Source organism: Cheilinus undulatus, linkage group 6 (genome assembly GCF_018320785.1).
Source record: "Cheilinus undulatus linkage group 6, ASM1832078v1, whole genome shotgun sequence".
NCBI lineage: Eukaryota > Metazoa > Chordata > Actinopteri > Labriformes > Labridae > Cheilinus > Cheilinus undulatus.
The window spans coordinates 18,122,306-18,141,131 of NC_054870.1; the positions used below are offsets into that span (position 1 = coordinate 18,122,306).

General features: G+C 38.1%; 1 protein-coding gene across 2 annotated transcripts in view; it reads left to right on the forward strand.

Moving 5' to 3' along the window:
* LOC121510579 (echinoderm microtubule-associated protein-like 6) overlaps nucleotides 1-18,826 on the forward strand; it is a 144,663-nt gene that overhangs the window by 77,352 nt on the left and 48,485 nt on the right. For both annotated transcript variants that reach the window (XM_041788659.1, XM_041788660.1), the window contains exons 11-19: nucleotides 1,194-1,308; nucleotides 5,514-5,726; nucleotides 5,832-5,999; nucleotides 8,427-8,533; nucleotides 13,099-13,217; nucleotides 15,296-15,482; nucleotides 15,632-15,737; nucleotides 17,966-18,059; nucleotides 18,367-18,467. In XM_041788659.1, coding sequence (XP_041644593.1) covers nucleotides 1,194-1,308; nucleotides 5,514-5,726; nucleotides 5,832-5,999; nucleotides 8,427-8,533; nucleotides 13,099-13,217; nucleotides 15,296-15,482; nucleotides 15,632-15,737; nucleotides 17,966-18,059; nucleotides 18,367-18,467 — 1,210 coding nt within the window. The remainder of the gene's footprint in view (nucleotides 1-1,193; nucleotides 1,309-5,513; nucleotides 5,727-5,831; nucleotides 6,000-8,426; nucleotides 8,534-13,098; nucleotides 13,218-15,295; nucleotides 15,483-15,631; nucleotides 15,738-17,965; nucleotides 18,060-18,366; nucleotides 18,468-18,826) is intronic.

Here is an 18,826-nt window from a genome sequence, read left to right on the forward strand (position 1 = left end):
AGAGCCCTTACCGAAAATGGAAGAATTACAACCAAGTAATGCAAAAGTGCAATGTGAGGATGTGCAAATGAGCAAGAACAGTGCAAGAAGAACAAGAGCCACCTTAAGGCTAATTGCCATTAAGTAAATATATTGTAATGGGGATAAATGAGACCTATAGTCTATTAGTTTTTCTTATATGATCCCTTAAACCGTGGCCCGAGGGCAAAAGCTCAAACTCGTTCTAAAGTGGAGAATCAGGACAATCCAGAATAGCATTAGCCCTCTTCAGGACCTGTCTGTGCTGCACCTTTTTGGAGGTAACATCAACATGGGGCTCAAAACAAAGTTTATTATAAAGGACCACACCCAGATGCTTGTAGCTCTTTACGATCTCGCTATCAGCACCTTTGATAACACTTGGAGGTGGAAAAGAAAGACACTTCCTAAAATCAATAATCATGTTTTAGTTTTTGACATGTTCAACTCAAGAGAAGATTCATCACACCAGGCCACAGATTCATCTACAACAGGCCCATGGTCCTGCTCACCCCCCTGACAAAGACTAATGATAACTATATCATCAGCTAGTTTTAAAATGTGTCTGTTACTGAAGCTGCTACAGCATTCATTAGTGTACAAAATACAGAGAAGGGGTGGCAGGCGGTAGCCTTGAGGAGAGAGCAACTGGAAGAGGAGAGCCCACTGGAAAAAATTCTCATCCAAGCAGCTCCATCGTTATCCCATGAGAGTCTCTCTTGTGTATGTGATTGTTTGGGAGTACTGGTAAATCTATAGGAAAATCCTATAGAGCTACAAAGCTTGAGCGATTTTGCAAAGAAGAATGAAGTAAAATTGTGGTGTCCAGATCTGTAAGCCTGATTGGGACCTATCCATGCAGACTCAGTGCTGTGATTGCAGCCAAAGATGCATCTACTAAATGCTGATTTGAAGGGGGTGAATATTTGTGCACTCACTTATTTAACCTTACATGTTTTTATTTAATTGATATTACTTTGTAGAAATTGGGTTTCACTTTAACATTAAAGAGGACTCTTTTTTGATATTTTTTGTCAAAAAAGCCATATTATATCGACCATGACTTATGCATAAAATCAACAATAGGGTAAAATATCCAATGGGGTCAATTCTTTTTAAGAGACACTTTTTCAACAAAAAGAATTTCATGTGTTTTTTTGTTTGTCTGACCGCAGGTGGGAGAATGTAGTAACTCCACCAGTTTTATCACACACATGGACTGGTCTCTGGATGGCAAAATCCTTCAAACCAATGACGGAGCAGGAGAGCGCCTCTTCTACCGAATGCCCAGTGAGTCTCTTACATCACTCTCTAGTTTTAAAAACTTCAGACCAAACAAATCCGACAGCTTTCCCTTCTGTATATCACAAATTTACTTGTTCTGATTGGTTGTAGAGTGGAGTGTGACATTTTTTGAAATGCCCACTAGAAATAAAAAATAATGACCATTAAGGTTCCAGACTAACCAGCATGAGAAAATGGGTGACTTCTGGCTGGCATTTTACTTTTGTAGAATCAAGCAATGGTTGTTAACACTATAGAGTAAAAACTATGATTATTCTGTCCCTTTTAACAGACACCTCGTCCTTTTTTTAATGACACCTAAAGATGCCAGAATGCTGCCAAGTAACTTGGGATGTGCATTTTCATTCATTTCAGGATTCAGATTCCCTCATTACATCATGAATGAGTAATCAGTCGCTTACAAACCATCGTCCAAACAAGCTCCACTCCTCTGCAGCTGCTTTGAGGTGGCCCGCTGTGTTTTTGGCAGCATGCCGCTCATCAGCACTTTGTGTGTGTAGCCTCAAATCCCAGTTCTGCATGAAATGACAAGTGATGCTAACATATGACTCTGTGGTGAGAGCTGTCCACAACTGTGTAGTAGCAGCCTCTTTGTTGACACATTACAAATCAGCCTTCAGTTCTGCTGCATTTCCTCATACACTATACTTCTCTTCTGGCTTTTTTGCCTCACTGGTGGCTTGTACTTGACAAAACACCATCATCTTGCTGAAGCTTTCTCTTTCCATGAAATTTAATGGGAACTTATAAACAGTCACCCCTTTTGTTATGAGCAGGCTTATCCTCCCTTCTGTTATTATCACAACATGTGCTAACAAGGCTATGAAAGGATGTGTTTTTTTGAGACTGCCTGCTGTTTGTCTCCTCTGGTCTCCTTGTTTCTTGCACAGCATGTCATTGTTGTCTTTTTTGCCAAAGAACTTCAAGACATTAGTTTTCCTAACACAGTGCACGTTATGCTGACTTAGCTGAGCTATTATGGCATAAAACAATGCATACACAGGCATGGGAGTAGTGATGTTTTTGGAATAATAATGTCAGCAACAAGAAATAGTACCCATCCCTACAATTAACACTGTATAAAAATGTACGTTTTCAGTAAATATGTCAAAAATATGGAAAATTTAAAAAAGGAAAAATGCAAAATGATTATATAACTTCAGAGAGACATATACAGAACAAATAGTAGTGATCTGATAGAGGGCTCTTCTCTGCCCAACTCTGTTGCCTAAATTGTTTGCTTGAATTGAGGTGTCTTTTCTTAAAAACTCCAAATAACATACCAACATTTTATTTTCATGGTTGAATTTTGCATATCAAGAGAGAAAATCTGTTAAAAAGTGCCGGCTTTTGATGGGCTTAAGTAAACGCAAAGCATCTTGGGAACTCCTAGCAGCCAAAGGCTAGGCTTGTCAGTTCCACCCTGGAGGTTCAGGGCTGAGTCTTCAGTATAACACCTACACACCTGTAGTTCTCCCTATGGTAATACAATATATATTTTCAGCAGAGGGTTTATGCGTGTCATTTCAGCAGAAGAACCTGAAAAATATTCCCTTGTTTCTCCCAAGCTCCCTGTGTGAAAGTGTGCATTTCACCAAGACACACAACAAGTGCACCCAGAGTGAGTCATGCATGTATTCATGAATGAATAGCCTATGCATGTTTGTTTCCTGTAAACCTGTCAGAGAAAGTAGGACACACACAATATGTGACAAGTTGGAAAACAATGAGACAGGGAGGCAGAGGGCTGACGGATATATAAACTTTCTCAAGACTGAGCGAGGGAAATGTTTTAAAAGTTTATATCATACATAATTCAGTCCTTATTGACTTGCTGACATTTGTAGTTACCATGGTTACATCAGTTAAAACACTTAAATTCTCTTATCTGGTGGCAGAGAGCAGCTCCCAGTCCTTGAGTAGATACTCCAGCTTTGCTGTTTTAATTTAAAATAAGCCTTCAGTCATTTTTCTTTCTTGCAAAAAGCAACCTCAGACCGAATTCATGCTGCACACAGTGTCAGTAGTTTTCCATACTGGAGAAGGATTTTGTTATGTTGCTGAGGAGTTGAAGGTGTGAAGCCTGTCGCCTGCAGCTCTTCATCTAACAGCTCACTGTGGCTGCTGCTGACTCGTCCACATCTCCCTGACACAAATCATCCACTGACAACATCAACTAAATGAGCGTTGTCGTGTTTTGTTAATGTATTTTTTGAAGATCGATCTTTGTCTGTGACATTCTGTTACACTCAGCAACAGATAGACTTTTGTTTACTGGGGTTGCATCTCAATAAAAGCATCGCCTTATGCTCTGTCATCTGTTTTCATGAGCAGACGGAGAGTAATAAATAATGTTAAAATGAACAAAATAAGAGGCCACATGCTGGATTATTTCTTGTGAATTTATCATTTATGTGATTACGCTTGTACCAATAGCAGACAGAGAAGAAGTGAGTGGGTGTTGCAAAGAGCAAAGAAAATGGTCTTATATCATGAAATCTCTTGTAAACTTTAAATGAACAGTAGGCATAAAAAGGGGGGAAAGGTGAGAAGGAAAGAGGGAGGAGAGGAAGGATCATACCATCACCTTTCTTTATGACAAAGTCAACCAAAAACAAACAAGACTGCAGGAGCCTGTGCATGCACTGCTGATGTAAGAGGCTGTTCATTTTCAACACAAAGAGATCTGAGCTCTGGGACCTGATTCAGAAAAGATTTCAGCATGGAAGATTAAAATCTGCACCATCCACACATTTCCTTTTCTCTCCTCTGTCTGCGACAAATGATGTGCAAATGGACTAATTGTTATCGCTAACATCTACAGAGAGATAAACTGGAGCATGCAAGTACATGCAAAATTAGCCGCAGAAATCACAACAAGCATTTATTAAGTCACTTAGACCCACAAGGGGTGTATCAGATAACACTCTCTACTCACTATGTAGTTCACTATATACTGATTTACCCCCAGAGAGAGAATTTATGTCACACAGTGCATTGTGAAAAAGTAGTGTACATCCAGCCAAGCATTAAATACCATCATTCATTAAGGGGCTTTCAGATTAGTTTTGGGCCTTTTTGCCTTCATTTGAAATGACAGCTAAAGAGAGGAGGAGATATTGGAAGGGGGGAGGGAGGCACCAAACATCGTCACTGGGATTGTGATTTAACCCCATGTTCATTGGAGGACTGTAGCCTCTGTATATGGGCAATGGAGCTAAACCAGCACCTGGGGACAAAGCTTGTGAAGAGTAAAACCATGTTTTATTACTTTGTGGAGCCCAATCAGCAAGAACATAGAAGATTTCATATTTGATAGCATTTTAACTTAAATCTTGAGGTTGTTCCAATAAAGAGTGATAGATTTTTGACTGTAAAGTTAGTTTGTCCTTATCAAATATGAGGCCAGTGATATGCCTATATACAGGTGCATCCCAGAAAGGAAGAAGAAGAAGAAAAAAAAAAAATATATATATATATATATATTTTTTTTTTTTAAATATATATATATATGTGTGTGTGTGTGTGTGTTTAAAATATTGCATAATTCACTATATGGGCATTGTTTTGCTTAAAAAAAGTTAAGTTTAATGGATGATTTCTTAGATTTACAGTTACTAAGTTTGTGTTTTAGCATCTCTACAGACTTTGCTGGTAGTTTCATTGTGCTGTTGTTGAAAAGACAGTGTCCCGTGGGCTGGAGGCTTGCTCAGCAGAAAAAGGGGACATGCTGTGACACCTGTCACTCATTACACAACACAAGGGAATGTAGTAGGAGGCTACAGTGCTTGGGTTGCAAAAACGGCCCATTTAGTAATCACATTTCACTCTGAGGTTCAGTTGCTACTCGAGGTTTAGCCAAAACTCTGCTAAATTATTTGAAGCATAATTCTCCCATACAAAAGGGACTGCTGATCCCTACCACCTAATTTATACCAGCGGTTACTACCCAATGGATTATTAGTTATCACTAAAATCCATGCCTTTATGTCTTAATGATACAAAACTGGTGTTCCTGCACATTTTGATGCAACAGCAATGACATTATCACCACTGTTCTGCAAGATGACCAGTGGTTTTTGACATTTTCCTGTTTTATTTTTATGATGCCAGTGAACTGACTAAAACATCCTCTACAAAGACATTTACAAATACTCTACAGAGACCTGACATTATTCTTTGCCCTGCAGTGGGGAAACCTATTGTCAGTAAGGAAGAGGTCAAAGGTCAGTGCTGGGCATCCTGGAGTTGCGTCCTGGGTTCAGAGGCCAGTGGCATCTGGCCTAAATACTCCAACCTGACAGAGATCAACGCTGTGGATGCCAACCATGCTGCAGCCGTTCTCGTTTCTGGAGATGACCTTGGCCTCGTCAAGCTGTACAGATTCCCCTGTCTGAAGAAAGGTGTCCATCTTTGTTCCTCCATCAGTCTCCTTTTCTCCTTACTCTTTGTTTGATTGTTAAATCTGACTATTTGTTTTGTTTTTGTTTTTTGTTTTTTTCCACAAGGAGCCAAATTCAAAAAGTACATTGGTCACTCAGCCCATGTGACCAACGTCCGCTGGTCGCATGACCTGCAGTGGGTGCTGACCACAGGAGGAGCTGACCATGCCCTTTTCCAGTGGAGGTTTCTACCAGAGTCGGTCATGAATGGAGGACTGGATGTCAACATACAAGGTAGGGAAAGCATTGTAGGAAAATCTTTGAGTTTTTCAGAGATTAAGGTCTGAAGAATGTTGAGTCAATCCAGTAAAAATAAACCACTTAAAGAAAACTAAGACTTTATCTTTTGCTTTTTTCTTGGGGCTCTAGAGAAAGTGTCAGTGCTCACTAACTGGGCTGTTAATTTTCTTAAGCTGATCCAAGCTTTACTGAATACAGTAAGCATGTCCTCCTGAGGGTTCAAATGCCCCTGAAGTTGTTCAAAGATCAGTATCAGGCTGTAGAAACCCTTCTGAGAGCTTGTGGAGTCGCAAAAGTGGTTTTGAATTTTCCTGTTAAAGCTTCAGGGATCTTATTCTGAGTTCAAATGGAACAGGAAATGGTTCCACTTTAGTTAGCTTTAGGGTTTATTGGGAAATCTTTTCAGTCCTTAACATGGAAGCACGATTGTTAACAGTGTTAGGAAATCTTTATGAAAAGATTCAAGGCTTTTTCGGGGTTTAATCTTTCTCTTTTAGCAGATCATTGGAGTCTTATGTGGAGTTTAAATGAGTTTTTAAGGGTTTCTTTAGGGTCTGTTGATGACTTCAGGGTTGTCTTCTGTAAGCTTTCAAGGACACTTTGTGACAAAGGTGTCAAAAACTTTTCAAAGTTGTCTTAAGTGGACTGTGGAAGATTTAATGTTCGCTATCTTTGTCCCAATGGGTCCCATGGTTCTGTCACGGTCCTGACCCGTGTCCAAGACAGGAGAAACCGAGTCTGATAGTAAACTTGACAACACATGATCAGGCTGTAAAAACAACTATTAAGTCATTAGTTTTTTTATCTATGTTAGTTGAGAAAAACTTGATCAGCTGCTTCTTATAAGCAACATACATGCTGCATTTCACATTTGAATGAAAAAACACTTAGCTTTACATTATCTCTTATTTAGCACGTTAGCCATTAACACATGGCAGCCTTAAAACATCCTCCAGAGAAAACACCAACAGCTAACCAGCAGTCGGTTAATGTTAGACACCACTTTAAAACTCAGCATTTCAAACTGAAGTCTTACCGTCCAGTTCCCCATAAGCAGATGAACTCAGCTGCAGCTGCTTTTCACTTAAAAATAGAATCCAATCATTGTGGTTTATTTGGACTCCATATAAGCTCCTTTAGGTCTACCTGTAGTTTTAACACATATTCAATTGCAGCACAGTCCTTCCTGAATTAAGTCAGATCAAGGTCAGCTCAGGTTGCTGCTACAAACACTCCACACCAGAGTTTAAATAAAAGCAGACAAAGACCCACCTTTTTAAGCAGTCTCAGACTAGTTATTTGGTATGCACCAGAGTTCAATTTATAGCTTTCACTAGAAAACAAACCAGAGTTTGTTTAAGCTGAACCAGACAGGTTAGACATGAAAGCACTGTACCTTAGTGTCTTGAGAGTCATATTAAAGAGCAGTGAGCAGAGATTTTTAAGTTAAATGGTAACAGAAATGGCTGAGTAGTGGGGGCATAGGGGGCCTAGTGGTTTAAGGCGCACCCCATGTACAAATCCAGCCTGAGGCCCTTTACTGCACCCCCCGGCTCTTGTCCTTGTTTCCAACTCCATCCACTGTCCTCCTCTATCAGATAAAGGCACAAAAATGCCAAAAATAAATCTTTAAAAAAAGAAATGGCTGATTGGTTTTCTGAGCTTGGTTTTAATAGACACTTTGAAAGTCACCCATTTTTCCAAAGTTTGCAAGGCTCTACCTGAAGAAAGGGATTTGGAGTGAAACTTTGTAAAGGGTGCCTTGCATTGTTGAGAATGATCATGAATATCGTGTGGCAGCATTCTTGGTCTCCGTAATGTAATACCCAAAAATTCAGCCCAAAAGCTAGCTAAAATCAGTTAAAGACCAACGTTGTTGGAGAGTTTCTTTGCAAAGGGTAAATGAGGAGATAGAAGTAGACCCTATGCCAACAAGAAAAAGAAAGCTGCTTTTAAAAGACAATATCAGGAGTCCTACTTAAAATGCAGGTTTATTGTGACAGGTGATTTCTTCTTCAGAAAGATTTCTTCTTTCATGAAACAGGTCTATGGAAAAAAAAAAAGGTCTGGAACCACTGTCATATGGGATACACAGATATGTTCTGGCCTTTATTGTGTTGGTAATAGATCCTCTTTGGAGGCTCTTCAGTGGCTCCTGGTTTTGTTGATGATATCTCTGTAAAGAGGGTTTAACAAAGAAAATGAAGATGAATGCATTGTATCTCCACCATTGTTGTTCATTTCACTGCATTAAAATCTGTGCAGGACACTGAAGTAAGCTCGAGGCAGTAAAGAAGAGTCACTCTATATGAATTTCTACCTTTAATTCACTTGTTTACTTCTGTTTTTCCTCCACTCTCTGAAGTCTTGGTTCAGGTTATTGCACTAATCAGAACACGTCTGCCTCTGTCCTCTTTACAGAAAGCCATGGAGACTCCAACAGTGAGGAGTCAGACAGTGACGTGTCTGATGTCCCAGAGCTTGACTCGGACATAGAGCAGGAAACTCAAATCAACTATGAGAGACAGGTACATCCAGACTTTTAGTGGTGTTTCCATGGCGATCCACAGCCCTGGAGTAAGATACCGACATCACATTTGCTTTAAAGGGTTTAATTACAGCTGATCTGTGCATGTATGTTTTACACTGATGAGTGTGTTTAAATAGAGACTGCACTGTCACAGCTCCTCGTTCTTATTCCCATCAGCCACAGACACAGCAGGGCTCTGTGCGGTTGCCATGGCAATCCTAAAAAACGCCTTATCTCCAATGCCAGCCGCTGCCTGGCAGACTTCCCCATGACTACCGTCTGCAGTTTGCCACCAGTTCCTGCAACAATGTGCTGTTTGGAGATAGGACTCAGAGTATGTGTGTGTGTGAGTGTGTGTGAGGGATAAAAACAGAGCGAACATGTGTGCTTCATTTATCAGGAGCTCCAAAGTTTAATTGGACAGCGCAGGAAAACATGGATTAGCATTATTTTTTTACTGCCTTATCCATGGTTTCATACAAACCACTCTCTCCGTTTTCCCTGTTTTCTTATCCTCTTTTTTTTGCTTTCCATCCACAGTTTCCTCTTTCTCTTATTTTGTCATTGCATTTCCTTTTATTCCTGCTTTCTTCCCTCTTTCACCCTGCAGAGTTTCCTCTTTTAGCTTTCAAAGCAGCATGCCTTATTTAACCACTACCGTCTTCACTAGGCTATGAAATATTCTAACATCACTTTGATGGATTACAATATTTTGAATCATACTGGAATCAGATGCTGGTCCCCTGATGTTTTTCTTGCTTTAAGAATTTTAAAACGTCTCTTGGCACCTTTTTGTTCAGTTGCCTGGGGCTTATTGTACCCAGAGGAGTCTAATAACTTCCTTGGCTTTGTCATAAGTAGTTATCTTCAGGCCAACATTCAACACCTTGTTTATGTATTTTTAATGACAGTGCAAACATGAATATGGTAACATTTTTCATTGTATGTTGGCACCTTGATAAAAAAAAGTAGGGTCTAGGTGAATACTAGTATGGCTGTAGTCTCTTAATTCCTATTCCTAGGCATTACTTTGGGACTTGAAAGTAATTTGTTATAATTGGGTAGTCAATCCAAGATCTTAATTCCATCTGAATGTGCCATGTGTGCAGTTTGTACAATCAAAAAACCTACTATATGCCTTGTATATCTGGAGAGAGTATATGCACATGGTAGCATTTCCAATAGGGGTGTAATGATCCCTAGAGATACAGTGCTTAACAAATTTATTAGACCACCTGTCATATTTGTCTCGGAGACCATCCAGCATCATGAAATGCTTTAATATGGACTCTTTCATTTTCAGTGAGCTCTCCTCGTTTTACCATTTTGAACAGGAATGAGGAATTTCAAACTGAATTCACCTTTTTAGACTCAAATTTGAGCAGGCTCACTGGGCTTCTATGAGAAGTCAGAAATTAATCAAGCATAACATTCAACCACTAAAACTCATTTTTCTGTTCAGGAATGCAAGTAAATAACTATAATTTGACATATTAATCAAGAAATAATAATGTGCTTTACTGTTTTTTCAGTTTTTTTTGTAAATCGGTAAATTTGAAAATTCATGGATAACAATAATAATTATATTTTAGCATTAAAAATATCATTTGAGTTAAAGAGCTTCTACATGTTGGTGTATTAACCATTGCAGAAACAAAAAAATGGTTTTGGTAATTACCAATGTTGTTAATATAGGGCAGCTGTGGCATAAACCTTACTTTGGGTGGTGGTCTAATAAATTTGTTAAGCACTGTATGTCATCAGTTGGTTGATTAATTATCCAATTGATTAGACAGAAAGTCTAAGCATTGATCCACACATCACCTTTAAGCTAAGCTTTTATTTAGAAGTTCCTCCCACCTATCTGTTGACAGTTTCCGCCTATCTGCGTTCCTCAAGAAGCCAGCGGTAGCAGCAACAGCCAAGATAAAGAGAACAGCCGTTCCTCTCTCAGCTTTGTGGACATATATCAGACAGAGACTACTGTAGGACACGACTCTCGCCTTATTTTGCTGACTATGTCTGCATTTTTTGTCTGTATACAACCTCCTTATGAGATTGTTTACAGATATAATACCACTCTCCCTTTGTCATGGCTGAAGTGGCACAAGTGTTGTCTGATACAGGCTCTACAGAGAAGAAAACGTCTGCTGTTTCATACCCAGTGGTGGGTGGAGTACACAGTTACAGTACTCAAGTAAAAGTACTGTTACTTAACAATAGTAAGTACTCAAGTAGAAGTAAAAGTACTTAATGATGATCAAAAATAAGTACTTAAGTAAGAGTAAATAAGTACCTCGTAAAAAAAAAATACTCAAGTAGTGAGTAACTTCATTTTGTGCAATTTATTAAAACGTTTTGCATTACAACATATTATTCAGGGGTAGTAATGTGAACTGCACATTGTCGTAAAGTAGCATTACTAAATAATAATAATAGTAATAATAAAAGTAAAAGAAATAAAAAACTTAAAACATAAAGCAGCAGTCAAATTATGTTTGTTAATCACAATTATGGGATAAGAAAATCCAATATAATGAGAAAAAACAGACTCTTTGTCTCATAATAGTTATCTTATTTCTACATGCTGATTTTAATCTCACATACATGAGTTTGTACCTTGCAGTTTTAATCACATATTTTTTATCATGTGTTACTGATTTTTGTCTCATATTTATAAAATTTACAAGCTTTGAGCTCTACAAATTAAAGCACACCATTGCACAACAGCGGTTTGTGCCATTGGCCAACAAAACGGTTGGTTTCAAAAGAGGTTGATAATTTAGACCCTGTTTGTGAAAAAACAGTTTTGAATAATAATGTATCCAAAATAAAGCTAGGATGATGAAAGCTGAGTCAAAAGTTCTTTGCTCTGTATAATAGCATTTGGAAAATACTTTTGAAAAACTCAGATTTTTCATAGGAGGGCTAATGATTTTGTCCCCATCTGTAAGCTCTTAAACTGATGGTTGGAGGCCATTCCAGCAGGAAACAAATTAAACTTAAAGTAATTAAAGCTATCGGTTTAATTTAGAGAGGGACATTTTCCTTCTTATCACAGTAATGATATGGACAAATAAAGCAGCAGTAGTCTTAACCAGTCTGAGTTATAGGTTTTACGCTGGGACAAAACCATGACACACCAAAAGTGGTCTTAAAACTATGACCAATCTAGATCACCTCCCCAGAGTCAGTAGTTGGTAAAACAATGTAACAGAAAAAATATTAAATTTGATGTTTCCATCAATGTCTAACCCAAATCCACCTTTACTGAGTTAGAAAATATACATATGTACATTTTTACACTTTTTGATATTTATTTATCATTGAGAAAGTGAACAGCTGAGGAGAAAAAAATGGGATATACATTCCTTCATGGGAAAATGGTTTGTGACTCTTAGCGCTGATCCACCATGACGGTTCTGAAATATGCAGTTTGTGAAAGTGGAGCGGTGCCAGTCCCAAACCTCCTGGGAGCAAAGTCTTTGAGTGTGAAACTGAGACAAGTGAAAGAAACACTCCAACTCAACCTCAGCAGAATCATTTGCATGAAAGATGAGCAGGCTTATTTTGTGCCCAGGGGAAAACACAGCAGAGGGTGTTTAGTTTAGTCCTCTAACCAACCAAAATATGTGCCTGTGATAGATTTCATGTTGTTTTTTTAATTATTATTGAGAAGAATCTGTGAATAAGAAACATGATCTGCCTGCTTAACTTTAAAAACATGTTGTCCATAATATCCAACACACTGGTCACCTCTACACCACACTGGGACTTTGAACATCAAAAACTCCTTTGCTTATAAGGTTTTAACAATCCCGCTACCATTCCAGTCCTACCATTTTGGCTACCACTGCACTTTTACCAACAACTCAATCCAACAACTGTTTACATCACTGAGGCATGCAACCACCAGGCAGTAGTTTGTATGATGAGATATGGAATTGTAATGGCTTTCTTTTTATTGATATCTGAGCAGATTCTTAATTTTTTTAAGAAAGACTTCAACCTTCCTTAAACCATGTAACATTTAAACCAAACACTATAAAACCAAACTTGGGATAGCTGTCATCATAGTTTCTCAGTTAAGCTAATTTAAGCTGAGCATCACTTGATAAAATGGACAGGCTTAAATATTTATCCATCGTTGCCAGCTGGACCTGCACACCAAAGTCCTGAGCAACGTTGCTGATGTGTAAAGAGTGATAGATTTACATGATATCTGATAATATCTGAGTGTTTATTGGCCCAACGCTGACTTATGTGGGAGTCTTTGATTTAGTATGGCTGTTTAATAGCTCTGTGGCCCTTACATGTATTTATTTGCATTTTAATGACATGGCATTACTTTAATGATTCATTAAAGCCTTTGGCTCATGGACCCCCAGGGGTCCCCGGACCCCAGTTTGAGAACCACTGCCCTAAAGGTATAAGTAAATCCTATAATCTAAATGACTCAATGCCCTAATCTTGTACCATTTTGCAGTGCTTCTAAGATCTCAAACAAGAACAAACAAGTGTTTGTGTAAAATAAACCTGTGCTCTTGTAATTTCTTTGTGCAGGTGTATAAGGAGGATCTGCCTCAGTTGCGACAGCAAAGCAGAGAGAAGAAACAGCAGGTCGGATCTCTGAAGAGACAGAGAGGACCAGACCAAGGCCTCCGACTGCAGTTTGTACATGGGTAATATTTCCATTTGTCACATAAACTACCATCTATAATGCCTATAAATAGGCAACCCCTTGGATGTTTTACCCTGTTATTGATTTTATAAATCAATCATTGCCAATATAATTTGGCTCTCTGTTAAAAGAAAATGCTCACAGATTTCTAGTCCTGCACACTGCAATTTTCCTCCATTCTTTTTGGCAAAACTGCTCAAGCTCTGTCAGGGTGAATGGGGATCAGGCAGGAAAAGCCTGTTTCAAGTCCAGCCACAAAATCTCTATTGGATTTAGGTCTGGGCTTGGACTCAGCCACTCCAGAACATTCACCTTGTTGTTTTTAAACCTTTTCTGTGTGGCTTTCATTGTATGTTTCATGGTAGGAGATTCGTATTTATGCGATCATTTATTTTACCTCACAAGTTTTTGTTTAATCCACATTGCTTTTTTAGAAATCTGTTTCACTCTGACATTAAAGAGGCCTTTTTGTAATCTTCTTTTGTCAAAAAAGCCAAATTATATTGACCATGATTGATTTATAAGTCAATGAAAGGGTAAAATATCCAAGGGGGGTAGTACTTTTTATAGACACTGTAAATGTGAATGTAGCTTTTAAAATAGTTGGAGTTATAGCCATGCTTCAGGTACCTTATGTCTTAAGGTTTAAGACACAGGGTACATTAATCAGGTCTGTTTTCTTGGAATGCAGTTTCTTAAGAAGTAATAGAGCACTATTAGCTCTTTAAGATTTTATGGTGTCCAATCATTAAGAGCTTTGTTAGTGACTTGAAGGATTTTTTTCTCAGGTTTTACACAGGCCTAAACAGAGAAGCCAATATGGGAGAATGATGAGTGTCTTTTCTATTTGTCAGCATGTTGGAAGCCTCATTTGTCTTTAGAGACTTGTGTTTGAATAAAGCTCTGAGGAACATTTACATAAATGACTCTTAGTTTGAAAAACAAAACAACATGACAGACTGATTAAACCTGATGTGATACATATTAAGTGTTTAGCACAATTCTGGTGTGTTACTCATACTTCATCTCTGTTAATAATATGCAGCAAAATTCTGATTTAATGTGCCCCTAATGATATGACAGATGTTCAGCTTCACATTTAGTCAGGCTTGTTGATAATTCTCTGGCTTATTCAGTAATTTCTAAATTTGATGTTTTTATTTTTAAAATAAAGTTACCAGATCTCTAGAAAAATGCTTTTATCATCTGCAAACATGTTTGATGATTTTGTTATCATCCCAAGGCAAACTTTCATGACATCACAACAGAGTTGGCCTCTTTGAGGCAAATTCTCATAAAAAATGTAGGTAAAACAGATTGAATTATTATGATATTCTGTATATAGTAGGGGTAAAATAGTCAAATACTCCACAATGTGTTTGAAAGAATCCCGTGGTTGCTAATCTCACTGTCCAACACTTGAGACAGGGTTCATTTCATTCAAGTAAATAGGGATATTGAATTTCAAACGTTACATCAGTTCATCTGTTTTCTTCTAATATATCCCAACTCAGTGCCTTTTTTGGTACAAATATCAACTTATAAATGCTTATTAATGCAATTCTGGAAATGACTCATACTTTTGAAATGTAAGAGATGAACCACATAATTAAACTATTCTTGCAGTTGTTTATGTTTTTTAGGGTTTCTTGCTTTTATTTTTATGTTGTCTAAATTTTATCTCTGCTACTACTAGGACAATTCTACTTTGTACTTAACTCTGCATTTTTTTTTTTTTTTCAAAAAGTGTTTCTTTCATGCTTCTGCACGAAATCCCTTCCTCTCATAATGGTAAATATAATGAGTGAGAAAAAAAGGATGGATCAAGCCCTGTCATAAGATAAATTGTAAGTCTACCAAGTCTAGATGACAAATCCCATGTAATAATATATATTATTATCAGAGATTAATAAAATCTGAAGAAGGCTGACATTAATTTTTCCCTGTAATATTGTAAAACCTCAAACTTTGACCTTCACATGTTAGTGTATGTTAAGCAAGGGGTATCTAGCTGGCCATGTAAGCTCCAGCTGGTCGGTAACGTGCATCTGTTGTGTGTTTTTCTGGGTGTCTGTACAGATATCGTGGTTACGACTGCAGAAACAACCTATTCTACACTCAGGGAGGTGAGGTGTTGTACCATGTTGCGGCGGTGGGTGTTGTCTACAACCGACAGCTGCACAGTCAACGCTTTTACCTCGGCCATGACGACGACATCCTGAGCCTCAGCATCCACCCGCTGAAGGACTACGCTGCTACAGGACAGGTGCATGCTTTTCCAGGGTCTGCTAAAATGGACATCAGTTTTATCTTTGACATCAATTAACTTCAGCATCAATGCTATAATTGAATAGTGCATTAAAGACTTTAAGGTGTATGCTTTATTTAAAATGATAATTTATTGTGTGTGCACAGGTGGGGAGAGATCCAGCCATCCATGTGTGGGACGTCCAGACTCTTAAGTGTCTCTCTTTGCTCAGAGGTTTCCACCAGAGAGGAGTGTGTGCTCTGGATTTCTCGGGTAAACTTGTGTTAAGTATTAATTCAAATAGGCCAGTGTGTAATAAAATGGCTTCTTTAGTGGGATAATTTGAAGCTTTGGGCTAGCTGCTAGGAGCAGGTGCTTGTGTTTGTACCTATTTTTCACAGTTTGGAAATTATACCATTTCTCTGCTCCAAGAATGTAAAGAGGAATCTTTTGAATGCACCAGGTAGTGTTGCACTGCATATTGCCATCGTAATTATTATGTTGATTAAGGAGAGGGGTCCAGCTGCAGATCGTACATCTCTGAAAGCCACTCTCACAGACCACTCATCTGGGAGGCTGAATATCTCAATACATGCTGAAACTTTGAATTAAAATCAGATTCAGTCTCAACTGATGGGTCAGGACCCAAAAGTGGGTCATGAAGCTCTTTCCAGCAGGTCGCGAATGTGTGCCAGGGGAAAAAATGTGGCAAAAAGTCTGTATGGAAGCCCTAGGCTGACATGATGTAAATTAATTAATGGATTTTTGATGTTTACCCATAAAGACAAGTAGATTTCAGTATTTGACTCAAGATTTCTACTTGTTTATCTCATTTTCTTTGCATAACAAAGCTTGTTTTCCCAAGACAATGAGGAAAATCCTCCAATAATTGTGAAATCCCATGCTTTCCAATTTAGTAAAATAAGATGCATGTCCTTTTTTTGTTCTTAATATTTGTTCCCGTCTCTTTGTTCAGTTATGTTTTCTTCCATTTAGGGCCTAAACTGTAAAAATTTTCATTAAAAAAATTTGGTGTTTTTTTTTTTTGTTTGTTTGTTTGTTTGTTTTTGTTTTGTTTTTTTTGGTTCATGATATTTCTGAAGGAGATGGTGACTGGTCCTGATGTCCGACCAGTTCAGAACCACTGCCCTAAGAGTTAGGGTAAGGGTTAAGGCAGCGATTAGGATACCAAAAGTTAAAAGTCAAAACCTGACCTGTAAAATCTGATTATAAAATGTTTGATAAAGCCAAGTAAACAATCTGTTTACAGGAAAAAAGCTCATCCTCCATCAAAAAAATTTGTATGCATCATGCGTAGCTATGTAGCTGAGTTAGCTGTGTAAACTATGTAGACAATGTAGCTATGTAGCTATTGTAGCTATGTAGCTAATGTGGCTAAGGCTAAGCTTACACAGTGGCTACGTAAGCTATGTATCCACGTTATCTATGTAGCTTAGTTAGCTTTAGCTCTGTTTGCTAATGCTCATGTAGCTAAAGCTAATTTAGCTACATTGGCTTCTGTTGAATGTTAATTATATATCCAGTGTATCTACAGTACATTAGCTTCAGCTAAAGCTAACTACCTGGATTAGACCCCTAATCTTTTTTTCTGTTTTATGATGAATGTTGTTTAGTCTGTAATGTTTGAAATGTGGTTATTTCATGAATGTAACTGCCAGACTTTATTTATGAATAAACTTGAAATTATATGTTGTACCAGCAAATTAAAGCTCTTCCATTCTGACCTATAACAGTCTGCAGCCACACTGTCTTAGAAATAAGGACTATAAAGAAATAACCTCCATCTATGTTGCAGGGATTAAATCTGAAACCTTTGTCTGACCTTCTGAGAATGGACAGACCAGTCAGTTTTATTTAACAGCAGTAGCCACAGATACAGTTTTGTTGCTCTGGTTAGCTGGTTAAGAATGTCAGCCGCCAGCAGCTGAAGCAATAAGCTTGGATTTTGCAATGGCAGCCGTTTTATCAGAGTTGGTTGTCTTTTAAAGATGAGCAAACCACACTGAACTTTTTTCTTGGTGTAAAAGATGTTTCCGCTCTTCTCCTGACAGGCTTCAGCATGAGCTTGATTCCACCACTAGCTGAACAACAATCACAGTTGCTTGTCCAGCTCACAATATGTAGTTTACTTTTCAGGGCTGCATGTGTCCACTGTGTCAAATGCCTTGTTGCATATGATTTCTGTAAAGGTTCTGCCATTCCCAAACACAGACTATGGGCTGTTGCCCAGATGGATATAATATATACTCCATACATGGATACATGAAACTGTCTGTCTGATGTCTAAGATTAGGAAAGAAAGGTATTTGGTTTGATTGCTAATTTTCACAGCACCACACAGAGTAAATACAGGTGCCAAAAGTACAAAGAATAGATGTCTCTGATCAGGGGCTCAGGTATTTTCTTTTAGTTTGTTGTGTGTTTGAACTTCCTTTGTCATGTCTGAGGAAGTTTTTTCTGTTTTTCTGTTCCTAATACAGCTGATGGAAAGAGTCTGGTGTCAGTGGGAGTTGATGATGGACATACAATCGTAGTTTGGGACTGGAAGAGAGGAGAGAAACTCGCTACATCACGGTACTGTAAATATACAACTACAAAGATAAGCATGTTAAAAATAATCACACAAGGTAATACCATGTTGTACTTGTAAGAAGTAGAACCTGCTGATTTGACCACCTATTGCTACAACAAAAGCCTCAATACCATAACAAAGTGCTGCATACTAGCATCAGCCTTAAATGTTAAGAAGGAAAAGAGGGCACTTTATAATTAGAACTGTTTTGTGCCTCAGAGAACTATTAGCATTAATGTTTCTTGTTTTATTTGTAATATCTGAAGTGCTTATTCCCAGCTGATATATGATTACTGTTTGGTTTTGCAGGGGTCATAAAGAGAAGATATTTGTGGTGAAGTGCAATCCCATGCTGATGGACAAACTGGTCACAGTGGGAATCAAACACATTCTTTTCTGGCAACATGCAGGTAAGACCTGCAAGAAAAATCTTAAATAATCTAACAAAGAAAAAGCAGAAGACCTGTGGGGTTAAACAGGAACTTTTTTCATAAGGAAAGTTTTTTTATGTGTTTTTATTTCAAGGAAAATTTGCAAGTTGACCTGAAATTACTAGCAGTTAGAAATGGAAGCTTTCATAAGATTTTTTTTCATGAGCCAAACTTCCCTTAATTCAGCTCACACTGTTGTCTATTAAGACTTTTTCACACATGCACTCCTGAGAACTTCTACAAAAATATCAGGGCGGGCTGCCCATTAAATCTGACTTTGTTGCTCTTTCTCACAAACACATAAGTAGGAGATTTCCCTTGTTGCATGGGGCTGCTTT